The sequence below is a fragment of the Osmerus mordax genome, chromosome 4, assembly GCF_038355195.1.
Source record: "Osmerus mordax isolate fOsmMor3 chromosome 4, fOsmMor3.pri, whole genome shotgun sequence".
Lineage (NCBI taxonomy): Eukaryota > Metazoa > Chordata > Actinopteri > Osmeriformes > Osmeridae > Osmerus > Osmerus mordax.
This window is the reverse complement of record NC_090053.1, coordinates 2657619-2672582: the sequence shown is the minus strand read 5'-3', so window position 1 is coordinate 2672582 and position 14964 is coordinate 2657619. Positions and strand designations below refer to the sequence as shown.

General features: G+C 39.7%; 4 protein-coding genes across 4 annotated transcripts; all 4 read right to left on the bottom strand.

The window, feature by feature from the left end:
* Positions 1 to 319: 319 nt before the first annotated feature.
* Positions 320 to 6007, bottom strand: LOC136942229 (intestinal mucin-like protein). Its single transcript, XM_067235070.1, has 19 exons — positions 5197 to 6007; positions 4935 to 5104; positions 4620 to 4791; positions 4280 to 4527; positions 3941 to 4124; positions 3497 to 3677; positions 3221 to 3393; positions 2929 to 2998; positions 2663 to 2805; positions 2538 to 2569; positions 2282 to 2450; positions 2088 to 2186; positions 1902 to 1942; positions 1650 to 1772; positions 1462 to 1560; positions 1222 to 1350; positions 1093 to 1132; positions 801 to 918; positions 320 to 684 (listed from the first exon to the last, which is right to left on the bottom strand). The coding sequence occupies exons 1-19, from the start codon at positions 5873 to 5875 to the stop codon at positions 513 to 515; spliced, it is 3042 nt and encodes a 1013-aa protein (XP_067091171.1). The 5' UTR covers positions 5876 to 6007; the 3' UTR covers positions 320 to 512.
* Positions 6008 to 6122: 115 nt separating this feature from the next.
* Positions 6123 to 7974, bottom strand: LOC136941620 (mucin-2-like). Its single transcript, XM_067234157.1, has 5 exons — positions 7949 to 7974; positions 7419 to 7771; positions 6437 to 7255; positions 6301 to 6333; positions 6123 to 6190 (listed from the first exon to the last, which is right to left on the bottom strand). Exons 1-5 carry the CDS (start codon positions 7972 to 7974, stop codon positions 6123 to 6125), a joined length of 1299 nt encoding a protein of 432 aa, XP_067090258.1.
* Positions 7975 to 8217: 243 nt separating this feature from the next.
* On the bottom strand, positions 8218 to 9314 carry LOC136941619 (mucin-2-like). Its single transcript, XM_067234156.1, has 2 exons — positions 8556 to 9314; positions 8218 to 8514 (listed from the first exon to the last, which is right to left on the bottom strand). The coding sequence occupies exons 1-2, from the start codon at positions 9312 to 9314 to the stop codon at positions 8218 to 8220; spliced, it is 1056 nt and encodes a 351-aa protein (XP_067090257.1).
* Positions 9315 to 9444: 130 nt separating this feature from the next.
* Positions 9445 to 14964, bottom strand: LOC136941616 (mucin-5AC-like). Its single transcript, XM_067234153.1, has 6 exons — positions 14864 to 14964; positions 13961 to 14097; positions 11836 to 12993; positions 10032 to 11732; positions 9564 to 9999; positions 9445 to 9460 (listed from the first exon to the last, which is right to left on the bottom strand). Exons 1-6 carry the CDS (start codon positions 14962 to 14964, stop codon positions 9445 to 9447), a joined length of 3549 nt encoding a protein of 1182 aa, XP_067090254.1.

The window sequence follows — 14964 nt, the reverse complement described above, 5'->3', positions numbered from 1 at the left end:
AGACTCTTTGAAAGAGGCAGACTTCTATTGGCAGATTAACCTAGCATTTAGCCAAGATGACAAGGACACATTTTCATACAGAAAACCAAAGATGGCGGCCGTCATGGGTTCTTGAGGCTATTTTGGTCCTCAAGTTTTTGGTTCGAGTGGAAATGCTATCACTTTGAAAATGGAAAAGTGGCCTGGTCCTGGTCAGACGATGATGTGTAACAAACATACGGTATGGTAAAAAGATTACACAATCACAAAGACATTATACACTACAACAGCAAATTGCTAGTTCATGATCAATGATTTGTTTAAAAATAGACACGTAATATATGCTCAGTTTCTGCTTTAATACACTACAAAAGAACAGCCACCACAGTTTGAAACAGTACATTGTTTATAAGCATAGGGAAAGTAGGCTATAGTCATATATGTCAAAGATGAAACCCCTTAGTGCCCAGTAGATTAACTATTAACTAAAAAGGTCAATATTGTTGTTTAAAAATCAGATGGACAATGCAATCTTAAGTGTTTTTGTCACATTCTGTGACATGGCATCCACAAGTGTTGATATAAATGTAAGAGCCTGTTAATTTATTTCCATCTGTGCAGATCATCTCCACCTCCTTCTTGCTACTTGACATTTCTTGGCAGCAGGAGCATGAATGCATCAATCTATTTTTCTCTGCTGAATACCTTCAAATGTAAGACACAAAAAAGGTTAGTTTGCCAAAATACAAGAGACAGAAAAGTCACATAAAAAAGAGAAAAGTGACAAAAAGTGCCAAATAGAAGTTCACAAAAAATCTCACTTTGAAAATGTTCCACAGGATCCTGCACATTCTGTGACTTCCACAGGGCCTGTTGACCTGCAGTTTCCAAATTCCAGGTATGTGGTGTTTCTTTTGACTTTGCATTCATGTATGTTACCTGTTAAAATACAGAAAACAGTAATACATTGTTTAATACATGCTGAATGCATTAAGTATGTGCAGCAGTTAAACACATGGTGTGCAGACATCTGTAATTTGTGAAATCGTAGCTAGGGATGTTATATAGATTAAGTTTGTTGTATGTTGTTCAGGCATTATTTACAATACTTACATGTTTGGCAACAGCCATCTTGATAAGTTGTTTCTGTTCCCTGTAAATGATATAAATAATGAACAGGCAGTTAGACAGGACTGTTAATTCTTTACCTATCAAGATTGCGTCTAAACCAATTGTACTCACTGGGACACAGAGTTCAGGATAGAAGGGTGGGCATTCTGTTTTTGATTTCACGATCATGAACTGGTTGCTGTCATTTGTGCATTTATACTCAACACACTTTTTATCAGGAGGTGACCAAACATTTCCATGCTGTAAATAAGTAACATCAGGTTAAAGTTATAAGGGAGTTTGTGGAATTGGTAATCAAATAATACTCTGTAAAATGCCTTTGCAAATTGTTTGGGAAATTGACATCCTTACCTCAATGATGTGAGTTGTGTTATCTGGAAGGGCTACCACACAACTCCTCTGTTTACACACTCCACAACATTGACCGGGCGGAACATCATACTCATAACCCTTCATAATGTCAAGTCAAACATGTAATAGTTAGCAATATTTCCTAAATGTTGTCAATATCATCATTTACAGCAATGCAAGCCCCGTACCTGGTTGCATTGGGTGTTACAGATCTTCGGTGCACACTCAATGACATGTAACATTGTGTGAGGATCCAGTTTAGGGCCACAGTGGCACGTTTCACATCTGTCTTTAGGAACTTGAACATCTGGCTGTAGAGTACATGCAAAATGCAGTTTAGCAAATACGTAGTTTGAGACGAAAGTCTCAAAATGATGGTTGCCAGGGGAGACAACAAATGTATTCATTAAATAGTGTGTAAAAAGTGTATTACTTCTCACCTGGTACTCGGTATTATTAAAGACACAGACATCTTTTGGCTCTAAGAAACAAGACAAACATTCTGTCTTTTAAGATACTGTAGTTCCAGCTTCACATGAAATTTGTTACTCACAAAACTGTCTTTGATATCTAAGTACTCATTTAAAAAAAAGCTGTGGGCGGGTACATTTCAGATAAACGCTTACCACAAGTATAGGATGGGCAGCAGTGTTCCACTGTAATGTTTAGCTTAAACCCTACAGCGCACTGTGGTATTATTGTTGAGCAGTATTTCACATCACACTCTGTTGGCATAAACAAGATGTTAAGATACTCATATCTCTTATAAATTAATATAATTAATTTGCTTGTTTCACTTGTTTTTATTTGTTTCTCTCACCACATTCGATTTGAAGACAGCAGTTTATGGTGTGATTTACCAACACCTCACCCTCTTGGTCACAGCTTATGTTTTTTGGGGACTGACATTCCACAGGCTTACACTGAACACTCTTTGTGTCTGTGTCACAAATACAGTCTTGGCAGTTACTCTGCCAAGTTTCTCCACGCTGTTTTGAAAAAAAGGTGAAATTAGGCAAGTTATTTCTTACTAAGCCTAATGACAGTATATCATACACTATCAACTACAATGTTACCTGTTTTGGTTGGCCTTCAGGCCCAGTGCAGTCTGGAAAAAGCAGACAAAGTTAATGGTTCAGACAACATGCGTATCTATATTTATACATATATAAAAAAAAATGTGCAATTGACACATCCTTACCACAAGAGCTGACACAGATGTCAGAGTAAGAATTGAACAAAATGTTCCCGTCTGTGCAGAAGCATCCCTCCATATATGTGTCACATGTTCCATTTATTTCACATTTCTCAGCCGAACTTGGCTTCACATACTTGTCATTATATCTAAGTACAATAAAATAATATGTCACTAACCCTCAAAAATGATGTATGACACAGAAAATGCAGTTTGGTTCAATTCTGTATCATTAACTAAACAACAGTGTGGAATTTCAGCTCATGACTTACTTTGCATTGCAAGTTGGTTGTACAACTGGGCCACATGATTTATAGACTTTGGTGGCAGGGCATTTGTATTCTGTAGTATGATACATTTGGAAAATAAAAAATTGTATGTTACAATTTATAAAACTTGGTTAATCAACAGAAAATTAACTAGAAAAGATAGAGTAGTAAATGAGACAAGTATGTAACCAATTCTAAAAGAGTCTGCAAGGGAGATAAAGCTATTCTACTCAAATACATTTACATTTAGTCATTTTATCAAATATCACACTAATAATTTTCAAAGCCGCCTTACCACATTCTCCATTTGTTGAATTCCGCCAGTCAACACAAACTGCAGCCCTGGCACACATCAAGGCATATGCCTCCACACTGGAGCAGCCAACATTGGTTTTTTGGCAGACATCAAATTTGCAGGCCTCATAAAATGCCTCTCTTGGGATTACTTCATGACATTCATCAAATATCCTTAAAAATAAATCACATTGTCCATTTACCACACAAATATGCAATATTTTGCTTCAATACTTGTTGACAGACATTATAATACTTGTTTTTAGCTAAGTCTTACTTGCTCAGTATGACTTCACAGAGTTCGGTGTAATTGCATGTTGGAGGAGTTGGACTAGGAGTAACAGTTGAGTTGCAAGGCTTCCCTGGAATTTGCCATGTGTGTGCCATCCGAGGACATGATGAACTGACCTCCCCGTTTCCTGATCTACAGTCGTTTGTTTTGTTATTGTCACAAGGACCTTAAAGAGAGAAAATAGAAATATGATGAGAAAACTACATTCCATAGTTTTAACAGTCAAATCAAAATGGTACAGTATCTACTTAACTCTTTTGTACTGCTGTTACATTTACATTTAGTCATTTAGCAGACACTCTTATCCAGAGCGACTTAGAGTGACACAACGTCATTTTGCACGGCCGGGAATCGAACTGGCAACCTTCAGATTACTAGCCCAATACCCTCACCGCTCAGCCACTTGACTGTTCATTAATGATCACTCACCACACTGGCCCTCTGTGTTGTGGTGGAAAAGGGAATATGGCAAGGAGACGCTGAAAATAAGTCCTTTAAAAACAACCTCCGCCTTAATTTCCGGGATTCTCAAAAGCAACTCAATTCCAGTACTGGTTATGATGAGGTCATCATTAGAAAAGGTTGGGTAGATCTGCATGCCATTTATGTACACCTTGAATAATAATGATGGTTAGTAAATCCTATACCTTTCATCGTCTACTGAGGCTTTCTGTTTAAGATACTAAACTGTGCACTGATGAATAATGGCTGCTACAGTTGGATGTGGAATAGGTGTTAATTTTTGTATCTGTGATGTGAGTTACTTACCATATTTGTTGTGATGATAGACCTCTTCTGTGTAAGAATAATTGTATAGGACTTGTAATACACAATCAAAGACTGTGGGCAAGATATGGTTCCAGAAGGACCACAGCTCACATTTTCAATTATTACTGTGAAGTTGTGGTATGTTGGAGTTATCTCTTTAACCAATACATAGGTGCAGTTTTCCTGAAAACTATAATATGTTCCATCAAAAGTCACGTAATGTGGATCTCCCCATCCATAGCAGATACCTGTCAACAGATTAGAGAGATTTGAGAATCATGCACAATGATTGCTGGCATTTTGAGAGTCAAGAGAATGGTATGAATTAGTTTAAACTTACATTGACACTCATAATGAAAACAGCAACCAGTGTCATCATAGACTTTAATAGCTGGAAACTTATTTTCACACACAGGTTCTGACACTGCTGCACATTTCACTGGTACTGTGGTGATGTTGCCACTGTGGCAAGTTTCAATGGTGCATTTATCAGTCTGCCAAGACTCACCATCCTGTTAAAATAAAAAATGTCAACACCTGGCTTTTACAGCATTCTTAATGATCAAAAAACACATTTCATTGTGGAAACCCAGGAAGTTCATAGCTTTAAAGCTTAAAAAAAAAGTTAGCTATTGTCTGATAAGACATTAATTACCTTTCTTGGTGGATTGACATTTTGACAATGTGTTATGGGCTTGGTGGTAAATATGGTTGGTGGTGAAGTAGTATGACAAGGTCTTGCTTGTTTTTCGACAATGCAACTTTGATTGCAGAATGATGTGAAACACCAGCCGGCCCCATCGGTCTGATTATACATGTAGGAACCTGTAGTAGAGGGAAAACTTAGCAAAGTTACAAAGTCTAAACATGTAAAGAAATATAGGGATTATGTTGATCTTCATTAAAGAAACACTTACCAGAAGAAAAATTTTGGTTGAGATATTTGCATGTACATGAATATCCTGTTGGTGGACTCGTGGGAGGAGGTGCAGTATATATGATGAAGTCTGTAGCTGCTGTAGTGCTGGGCTGAATTGTTGTAATTGTCGGAGTTGTAACTGCAGATGTAATTAGGCTTGTCTCGCTGGGTGTTGTTGCAGTTGATGTGCTGGTAATGGTCGTGGGCAGAATGGATGTAGTTGATGGAACTGGAGTTGTTGTTGGCACAGTTGTAGATGTTAAGGTTGTTGATGTCCCGAGTGTTGTCTGAGTAGTTGTAACTGTCGGAGTTGTAACTGCTGATGTAATTAGGGTTGTGTTGCTGGGTGTTGTTGCAGTTGATGTGCTGGTAATGGTCGTGGGCAGAATGGATGTAGTTGATGGAACTGGAGTTGTTGTTGGCACAGTTGTAGATGTTAAGGTTGTTGATGTCCCGAGTGTTGTCTGAGTAGTTGTAACTGTTGATGTTTCACAATATTTGTCATCATGGTCGCAACATTTGACTCTTATCTCATAATTGTAACAAATCGGAGGAAATTGATCCTCATTCTTGCAATTTAGTCCAACCAGAAGACTGCACTCAACCTTCTGACCTAATTCTGCCAGGGACAAATGTTTTTGTTCTTTTGCTCTACATTCTATAGCCACTGGTTGCATGCATATTACTCCAGAATCCTTTATCTGCGTAATATTTTCATAATCTCCACTTGCACCTTCCGAAGGATAACTTTTGTCAATCCAATCAGACCATTTACACAAAGTGCATGGTTTTCGAGTGGTACTATTATATGTTGACACTGCAGTTGTAATTAGGCTTGTCTCTCTGGGTGTTGTTGCAGTTGATGTGCTGGTAATGGTCGTGGGCAGAATGGATGTAGTTGATGGAACTGGAGTTGTTGTTGGCTCAGTTGTAGATGTTAAGGTTGTTGATGTCCCGAGTGTTGTCTGAGTAGTTGTAACTGTCGTCATGGGCTTGGTGGTAAATGTGGTTTGGGAATAAGTTGGTGGTGAAGTAGTACGACAAGGTATATCTTGTTTTTCGACAATGCATCTTTGATTGCAGAAGAATGTGAAACACAAGCCTGCCTCATCGATCTGATCATACATGTAGGAACCTTTAGTAGAAGGAAACATAGCAAAGTTACAAAGTCTAAACATGTAAAGAAATATAGGGATTATGTTGATCAAATAGTAAAGATTCATTAAAGAAACACTTACCAGAAGAAAAATTTTGGTTGAGATATTTGCATGTACATGAATATCCTGTTGGTGGACTCGTGGGAGGAGGTGCAGTATATATGATGAAGTCTGTAGTTGCTGTAGTGCTGGTCTGAATTGTTGTAATTGTCGGAGTTGTAACTGCAGATGTAATTAGGCTTGTCTCGCTGGGTGTTGTTGCAGTTGATGTGCTGGTAATGGTCGTGGGCAGAATGGATGTAGTTGATGGAACTGGAGTTGTTGTTGGCACAGTTGTAGATGTTAAGGTTGTTGATGTCCCGAGTGTTGTCTGAGTAGTTGTAACTGTCGGAGTTGTAACTGCTGATGTAATTAGGGTTGTGTTGCTGGGTGTTGTTGCAGTTGATGTGCTGGTAATGGTCGTGGGCAGAATGGATGTAGTTGATGGAACTGGAGTTGTTGTTGGCACAGTTGTAGATGTTAAGGTTGTTGATGTCCCGAGTGTTGTCTGAGTAGTTGTAACTGTTGATGTTTCACAATACTTGTCATCATGGTCGCAACATTTGACTCTTATCTCATAATTGTAACAAATCGGAGGAAATTGATCCTCATTCTTGCAATTTAGTCCAACCAGAAGACTGCACTCAACCTTCTGACCTAATTCTGCCAGGGACAAATGTTTTTGTTCTTTTGCTCTACATTCTATAGCCACTGGTTGCATGCATATTACTCCAGAATCCTTTATCTGCGTAATATTTTCATAATCTCCACTTGCACCTTCCGAAGGATAACTTTTGTCAATCCAATCAGACCATATACACAAAGTGCATGGTTTTCGAGTGGTACTATTATATGTCGACACTGCAGTTGTAATTAGGCTTGTCTCTCTGGGTGTTGTTGCAGTTGATGTGCTGGTAATGGTCGTGGGAAGAATGGATGTAGTTGATGGAACTGGAGTTGTTGTTGGCTCAGTTGTAGATGTTAAGGTTGTTGATGTCCCGAGTGTTGTCTGAGTAGTTGTAACTGTCGGAGTTGTAACTGCTGATGTAATTAGGGTTGTGTTGCTGGGTGTTGTTGCAGTTGATGTGCTGGTAATGGTCGTGGGCAGAATGGATGTAGTTGATGGAACTGGAGTTGTTGTTGGCACAGTTGTAGATGTTAAGGTTGTTGATGTCCCGAGTGTTGTCTGAGCAGTTGTAACTGTCGGAGTTGTAACTGCTGATGTAATTAGGGTTGTGTTGCTGGGTGTTGTTGCAGTTGATGTGCTGGTAATGGTCGTGGTCAGAATGGATGTAGTTGATGGAACTGGAGTTGTTGTTGGCACAGTTGTAGATGTTAAGGTTGTTGATGTCCCGAGTGTTGTCTGAGTAGTTGTAACTGTTGATGTTTCACAATACTTGTCATCATGGTCGCAACATTTGACTCTTATCTCATAATTGTAACAAATCGGAGGAAATTGATCCTCATTCTTGCAATTTAGTCCAACCAGAAGACTGCACTCAACCTTCTGACCTAATTCTGCCAGGGACAAATGTTTTTGTTCTTTTGCTCTACATTCTATAGCCACTGGTTGCATGCATATTACTCCAGAATCCTTTATCTGCGTAATATTTTCATAATCTCCACTTGCACCTTCCGAAGGATAACTTTTGTCAATCCAATCAGACCATTTACACAAAGTGCATGGTTTTCGAGTGGTACTATTATATGTTGACACTGCAGTTGTAATTAGGCTTGTCTCTCTGGGTGTTGTTGCAGTTGATGTGCTGGTAATGGTCGTGGGAAGAATGGATGTAGTTGATGGAACTGGAGTTGTTGTTGGCTCAGTTGTAGATGTTAAGGTTGTTGATGTCCCGAGTGTTGTCTGAGTAGTTGTAACTGTCGGAGTTGTAACTGCTGATGTAATTAGGGTTGTGTTGCTGGGTGTTGTTGCAGTTGATGTGCTGGTAATGGTCGTGGGCAGAATGGATGTAGTTGATGGAACTGGAGTTGTTGTTGGCACAGTTGTAGATGTTAAGGTTGTTGATGTCCCGAGTGTTGTCTGAGCAGTTGTAACTGTCGGAGTTGTAACTGCTGATGTAATTAGGGTTGTGTTGCTGGGTGTTGTTGCAGTTGATGTGCTGGTAATGGTCGTCGTCAGAATGGATGTAGTTGATGGAACTGGAGTTGTTGTTGGCACAGTTGTAGATGTTAAGGTTGTTGATGTCCCGAGTGTTGTCTGAGTAGTTGTAACTGTTGATGTTTCACAATACTTGTCATCATGGTCGCAACATTTGACTCTTATCTCATAATTGTAACAAATCGGAGGAAATTGATCCTCATTCTTGCAATTTAGTCCAACCAGAAGACTGCACTCAACCTTCTGACCTAACTCTGCCAGGGACAAATGTTTTTGTTCTTTTGCTCTACATTCTATAGCCACTGGTTGCATGCATATTACTCCAGAATCCTTTATCTGCGTAATATTTTCATAATCTCCATTTGCACCTTCCGAAGGATAACTTTTGTCAATCCAATCAGACCATTTACACAAAGTGCATGGTTTTCGAGTGGTACTATTATATGTTGACACTGCAGTTGTAATTAGGCTTGTCTCTCTGGGTGTTGTTGCAGTTGATGTGCTGGTAATGGTCGTGGGCAGAATGGATGTAGTTGATGGAACTGGAGTTGTTGTTGGCTCAGTTGTAAATGTTAAGGTTGTTGATGTCCCGAGTGTTGTCTGAGTAGTTGTAACTGTCGGAGTTGTAACTGCTGATGTAATTAGGGTTGTGTTGCTGGGTGTTGTTGCAGTTGATGTGCTGGTAATGGTCGTGGGCAGAATGGATGTAGTTGATGGAACTAGAGTTGTTGTTGGCACAGTTGTAGATGTTAAGGTTGTTGATGTCCCGAGTGTTGTCTGAGCAGTTGTAACTGTCGTCATGGGCTTGGTGGTAAATGTGGTTTGGGAATAAGTTGGTGGTGAAGTAGTACGACAAGGTATATCTTGTTTTTCGACAATGCATCTTTGATTGCAGAAGAATGTGAAACACAAGCCTGCCCCATCGATCTGATCATACATGTAGGAACCTTTAGTAGAAGGAAACATAGCAAAGTTACAAAGTCTAAACATGTAAAGAAATATAGGGATTATGTTGATCAAATAGTAAAGATTCATTAAAGAAACACTTACCAGAAGAAAAATTTTGGTTGAGATATTTGCATGTACATGAATATCCTGTTGGTGGACTCGTGGGAGGAGGTGCAGTATATATGATGAAGTCTGTAGTTGCTGTAGTGCTGGTCTGAATTGTTGTAATTGTCGGAGTTGTAACTGCAGATGTAATTAGGCTTGTCTCGCTGGGTGTTGTTGCAGTTGATGTGCTGGTAATGGTCGTGGGCAGAATGGATGTAGTTGATGGAACTGGAGTTGTTGTTGGCACAGTTGTAGATGTTAAGGTTGTTGATGTCCCGAGTGTTGTCTGAGTAGTTGTAACTGTCGGAGTTGTAACTGCTGATGTAATTAGGGTTGTGTTTCTGGGTGTTGTTGCAGTTGATGTGCTGGTAATGGTCGTGGGCAGAATGGATGTAGTTGATGGAACTGGAGTTGTTGTTGGCACAGTTGTAGATGTTAAGGTTGTTGATGTCCCAAGTGTTGTCTGAGTAGTTGTAACTGTTGATGTTTCACAATATTTGTCATCATGGTCGCAACATTTGACTCTTATCTCATAATTGTAACAAATCGGAGGAAATTGATCCTCATTCTTGCAATTTAGTCCAACCAGAAGACTGCACTCAACCTTCTGACCTAATTCTGCCAGGGACAAATGTTTTTGTTCTTTTGCTCTACATTCTATAGCCACTGGTTGCATGCATATTACTCCAGAATCCTTTATCTGCGTAATATTTTCATAATCTCCACTTGCACCTTCCGAAGGATAACTTTTGTCAATCCAATCAGACCATATACACAAAGTGCATGGTTTTCGAGTGGTACTATTATATGTTGACACTGCAGTTGTAATTAGGCTTGTCTCTCTGGGTGTTGTTGCAGTTGATGTGCTGGTAATGGTCGTGGGAAGAATGGATGTAGTTGATGGAACTGGAGTTGTTGTTGGCTCAGTTGTAGATGTTAAGGTTGTTGATGTCCCGAGTGTTGTCTGAGTAGTTGTAACTGTCGGAGTTGTAACTGCTGATGTAATTAGGGTTGTGTTGCTGGGTGTTGTTGCAGTTGATGTGCTGGTAATGGTCGTGGGCAGAATGGATGTAGTTGATGGAACTGGAGTTGTTGTTGGCTCAGTTGTAGATGTTAAGGTTGTTGATGTCCCGAGTGTTGTCTGAGTAGTTGTAACTGTCGGAGTTGTAACTGCTGATGTAATTAGGGTTGTGTTGCTGGGTGTTGTTGCAGTTGATGTGCTGGTAATGGTTGTGGGCAGAATGGATGTAGTTGATGGAACTGGAGTTGTTGTTGGCACAGTTGTAGATGTTAAGGTTGTTGATGTCCCGAGTGTTGTCTGAGTAGTTGTAACTGTCGGAGTTGTAACTGCTGATGTAATTAGGGTTGTGTTGCTGGGTGTTGTTGCAGTTGATGTGCTGGTAATGGTCGTGGGCAGAATGGATGTAGTTGATGGAACTGGAGTTGTTGTTGGCACAGTTGTAGATGTTAAGGTTGTTGATGTCCCGAGTGTTGTCTGAGTAGTTGTAACTGTTGATGTTTCACAATACTTGTCATCATGGTCGCAACATTTGACTCTTATCTCATAATTGTAACAAATCGGAGGAAATTGATCCTCATTCTTGCAATTTAGTCCAACCAGAAGACTGCACTCAACCTTCTGACCTAACTCTGCCAGGGACAAATGTTTTTGTTCTTTTGCTCTACATTCTATAGCCACTGGTTGCATGCATATTACTCCAGAATCCTTTATCTGCGTAATATTTTCATAATCTCCACTTGCACCTTCCGAAGGATAACTTTTGTCAATCCAATCAGACCATTTACACAAAGTGCATGGTTTTCGAGTGGTACTATTATATGTTGACACTGCAGTTGTAATTAGGCTTGTCTCTCTGGGTGTTGTTGCAGTTGATGTGCTGGTAATGGTCGTGGGCAGAATGGATGTAGTTGATGGAACTAGAGTTGTTGTTGGCACAGTTGTAGATGTTAAGGTTGTTGATGTCCCGAGTGTTGTCTGAGCAGTTGTAACTGTCGTCATGGGCTTGGTGGTAAATGTGGTTTGGGAATAAGTTGGTGGTGAAGTAGTACGACAAGGTATATCTTGTTTTTCGACAATGCATCTTTGATTGCAGAAGAATGTGAAACACAAGCCTGCCCCATCGATCTGATCATACATGTAGGAACCTTTAGTAGAAGGAAACATAGCAAAGTTACAAAGTCTAAACATGTAAAGAAATATAGGGATTATGTTGATCAAATAGTAAAGATTCATTAAAGAAACACTTACCAGAAGAAAAATTTTGGTTGAGATATTTGCATGTACATGAATATCCTGTTGGTGGACTCGTGGGAGGAGGTGCAGTATATATGATGAAGTCTGTAGTTGCTGTAGTGCTGGTCTGAATTGTTGTAATTGTCGGAGTTGTAACTGCAGATGTAATTAGGCTTGTCTCGCTGGGTGTTGTTGCAGTTGATGTGCTGGTAATGGTCGTGGGCAGAATGGATGTAGTTGATGGAACTGGAGTTGTTGTTGGCACAGTTGTAGATGTTAAGGTTGTTGATGTCCCGAGTGTTGTCTGAGTAGTTGTAACTGTCGGAGTTGTAACTGCTGATGTAATTAGGGTTGTGTTTCTGGGTGTTGTTGCAGTTGATGTGCTGGTAATGGTCGTGGGCAGAATGGATGTAGTTGATGGAACTGGAGTTGTTGTTGGCACAGTTGTAGATGTTAAGGTTGTTGATGTCCCGAGTGTTGTCTGAGTAGTTGTAACTGTTGATGTTTCACAATATTTGTCATCATGGTCGCAACATTTGACTCTTATCTCATAATTGTAACAAATCGGAGGAAATTGATCCTCATTCTTGCAATTTAGTCCAACCAGAAGACTGCACTCAACCTTCTGACCTAATTCTGCCAGGGACAAATGTTTTTGTTCTTTTGCTCTACATTCTATAGCCACTGGTTGCATGCATATTACTCCAGAATCCTTTATCTGCGTAATATTTTCATAATCTCCACTTGCACCTTCCGAAGGATAACTTTTGTCAATCCAATCAGACCATTTACACAAAGTGCATGGTTTTCGAGTGGTACTATTATATGTTGACACTGCAGTTGTAATTAGGCTTGTCTCTCTAGGTGTTGTTGCAGTTGATGTGCTGGTAATGGTCGTGGGCAGAATGGATGTAGTTGATGGAACTGGAGTTGTTGTTGGCTCAGTTGTAGATGTTAAGGTTGTTGATGTCCCGAGTGTTGTCTGAGTAGTTGTAACTGTCGGAGTTGTAACTGCAGATGTAATTAGGCTTGTCTCGCTGGGTGTTGTTGCAGTTGATGTGCTGGTAATGGTCGTGGGCAGAATGGATGTAGTTGATGGAACTGGAGTTGTTGTTGGCACAGTTGTAGATGTTAAGGTTGTTGATGTCCCGAGTGTTGTCTGAGTAGTTGTAACTGTTGATGTGGGTGTTTCACAATATTTGTCATCATGGTCGCAACATTTGACTCTTATCTCATAATTGTAACAAATCGGAGGAAATTGATCCTCATTCTTGCAATTTAGTCCAACCAGAAGACTGCACTCAACCTTCTGACCTAATTCTGCCAGGGACAAATGTTTTTGTTCTTTTGCTCTACATTCTATAGCCACTGGTTGCATGCATATTACTCCAGAATCCTTTATCTGCGTAATATTTTCATAATCTCCACTTGCACCTTCCGAAGGATAACTTTTGTCAATCCAATCAGACCATTTACACAAAGTGCATGGTTTTCGAGTGGTACTATTATATGTTGACACTGCAGTTGTAATTAGGCTTGTCTCTCTGGGTGTTGTTGCAGTTGATGTGCTGGTAATGGTCGTGGGCAGAATGGATGTAGTTGATGGAACTGGAGTTGTTGTTGGCTCAGTTGTAGATGTTAAGGTTGTTGATGTCCCGAGTGTTGTCTGAGTAGTTGTAACTGTTGATGTGGGTGTTTCACAATATTTGTCATCATGGTCGCAACATTTGACTCTTATCTCATAATTGTAACAAATCGGAGGCAGTTGATCCTCATTCTTGCAAAATAGTCCAACCAGAGGACTGCACTCAACCTTCTGACCTAAGTCTGCCAGGGAGGTATTTTTATGTTTTTTTGCTCTACATTCTATATCCACTGGTAGACTGCATATTTCTATTCCAGAATCCATTATCTGCTTAATAATTTCATATTCTCCTCCACTTGGCCCCTTCGAAGGATTACTATTGTCAATCCATTCAGACCATTTACACAAACTGCATGGTGTGCGAGTGGTACTCCTATATGTTGACACTGCAGTTGTAATTAGGGTTGTGTTGCTGGGTGTTGTTGCAGTTGATGTGCTGGTAATGGTCGTGGGTAGAACGAATGTAGTTGATGGAACTCTAGTTGTTGTTGGTACAGTTGTAGATGTTAAGGTGGTTGTTGTCTCGAGTGTTGTCTGAGCAGTTGTAACTGTCGGAGTTGTAACTGTCCGAGTTGTAACTGTCCGAGTTGTTACTGCTGATGTATGTACCGTCGGCTGTGTGGCTGTTTCTCCTGAAGAAGCAATGTCAGAACATTAAGATCCTAATCAAAGGAAACTCAACTTCCCCATGCATAAATGGTTAATATATAAGGTCGATGTTTTGTACTTTACTGTATTTTTAAGGTTAGCCACAGTACTCACCAGTGGTGGAAAATTTAAACACTGTTGTAGTTGGTGTTGCTGTAGAAGTTGAGGTGGAACAGGGTTCCATTGACCGTACAATAGTGCCATTGTTTTGACAAACAGCAGTGATGCAAGTTTCACTTCCATCAGATGTATGATAGATCGTATCTCCGTCATCGTATGATGTTCCTTTATATAGACAATGACAAGCTGCCAAAAAACAAAATGTTATTCGCTACTGTTCAGTTTTATAGTATTTAACTATGTTTGGGACGTAACTTTCTTGATTTATATAGCATATGTCATAAGTGATTACCTGTACTGTTGTAGGTGCAGGTGGCCTCAGTTGATGAGCAATTACTGCAGAATGGAAAATGCATATTGCATATCATGTGTACATATATTAGGAAAAACCATTTCTAATAATTAATGTAAAATCCTTAAGATAGATAGATAAATAGTTCTGCTCTTTAATGACATTATTATTATGCTTATTATGCGTCTTAGCATCATGCTGATCATTACCATTGTTGTTTTGCATGGTTAAAAAACTAATAAGAACGACCGTATATAACAAACAGTTTGGTTTGGTTTGAATTATATGACACTCTTGCACAATAATATTACATGTAGGCATGATAAGAAGTGACATACCATGTCTGACAGTTTCTTTCTGCGGGCATAGGCTGTCCCTCGTTGTAATGGTTGCCGTCTTCATCATAGCAGCCACAATCTTTCTCTGTCACACACTTCAT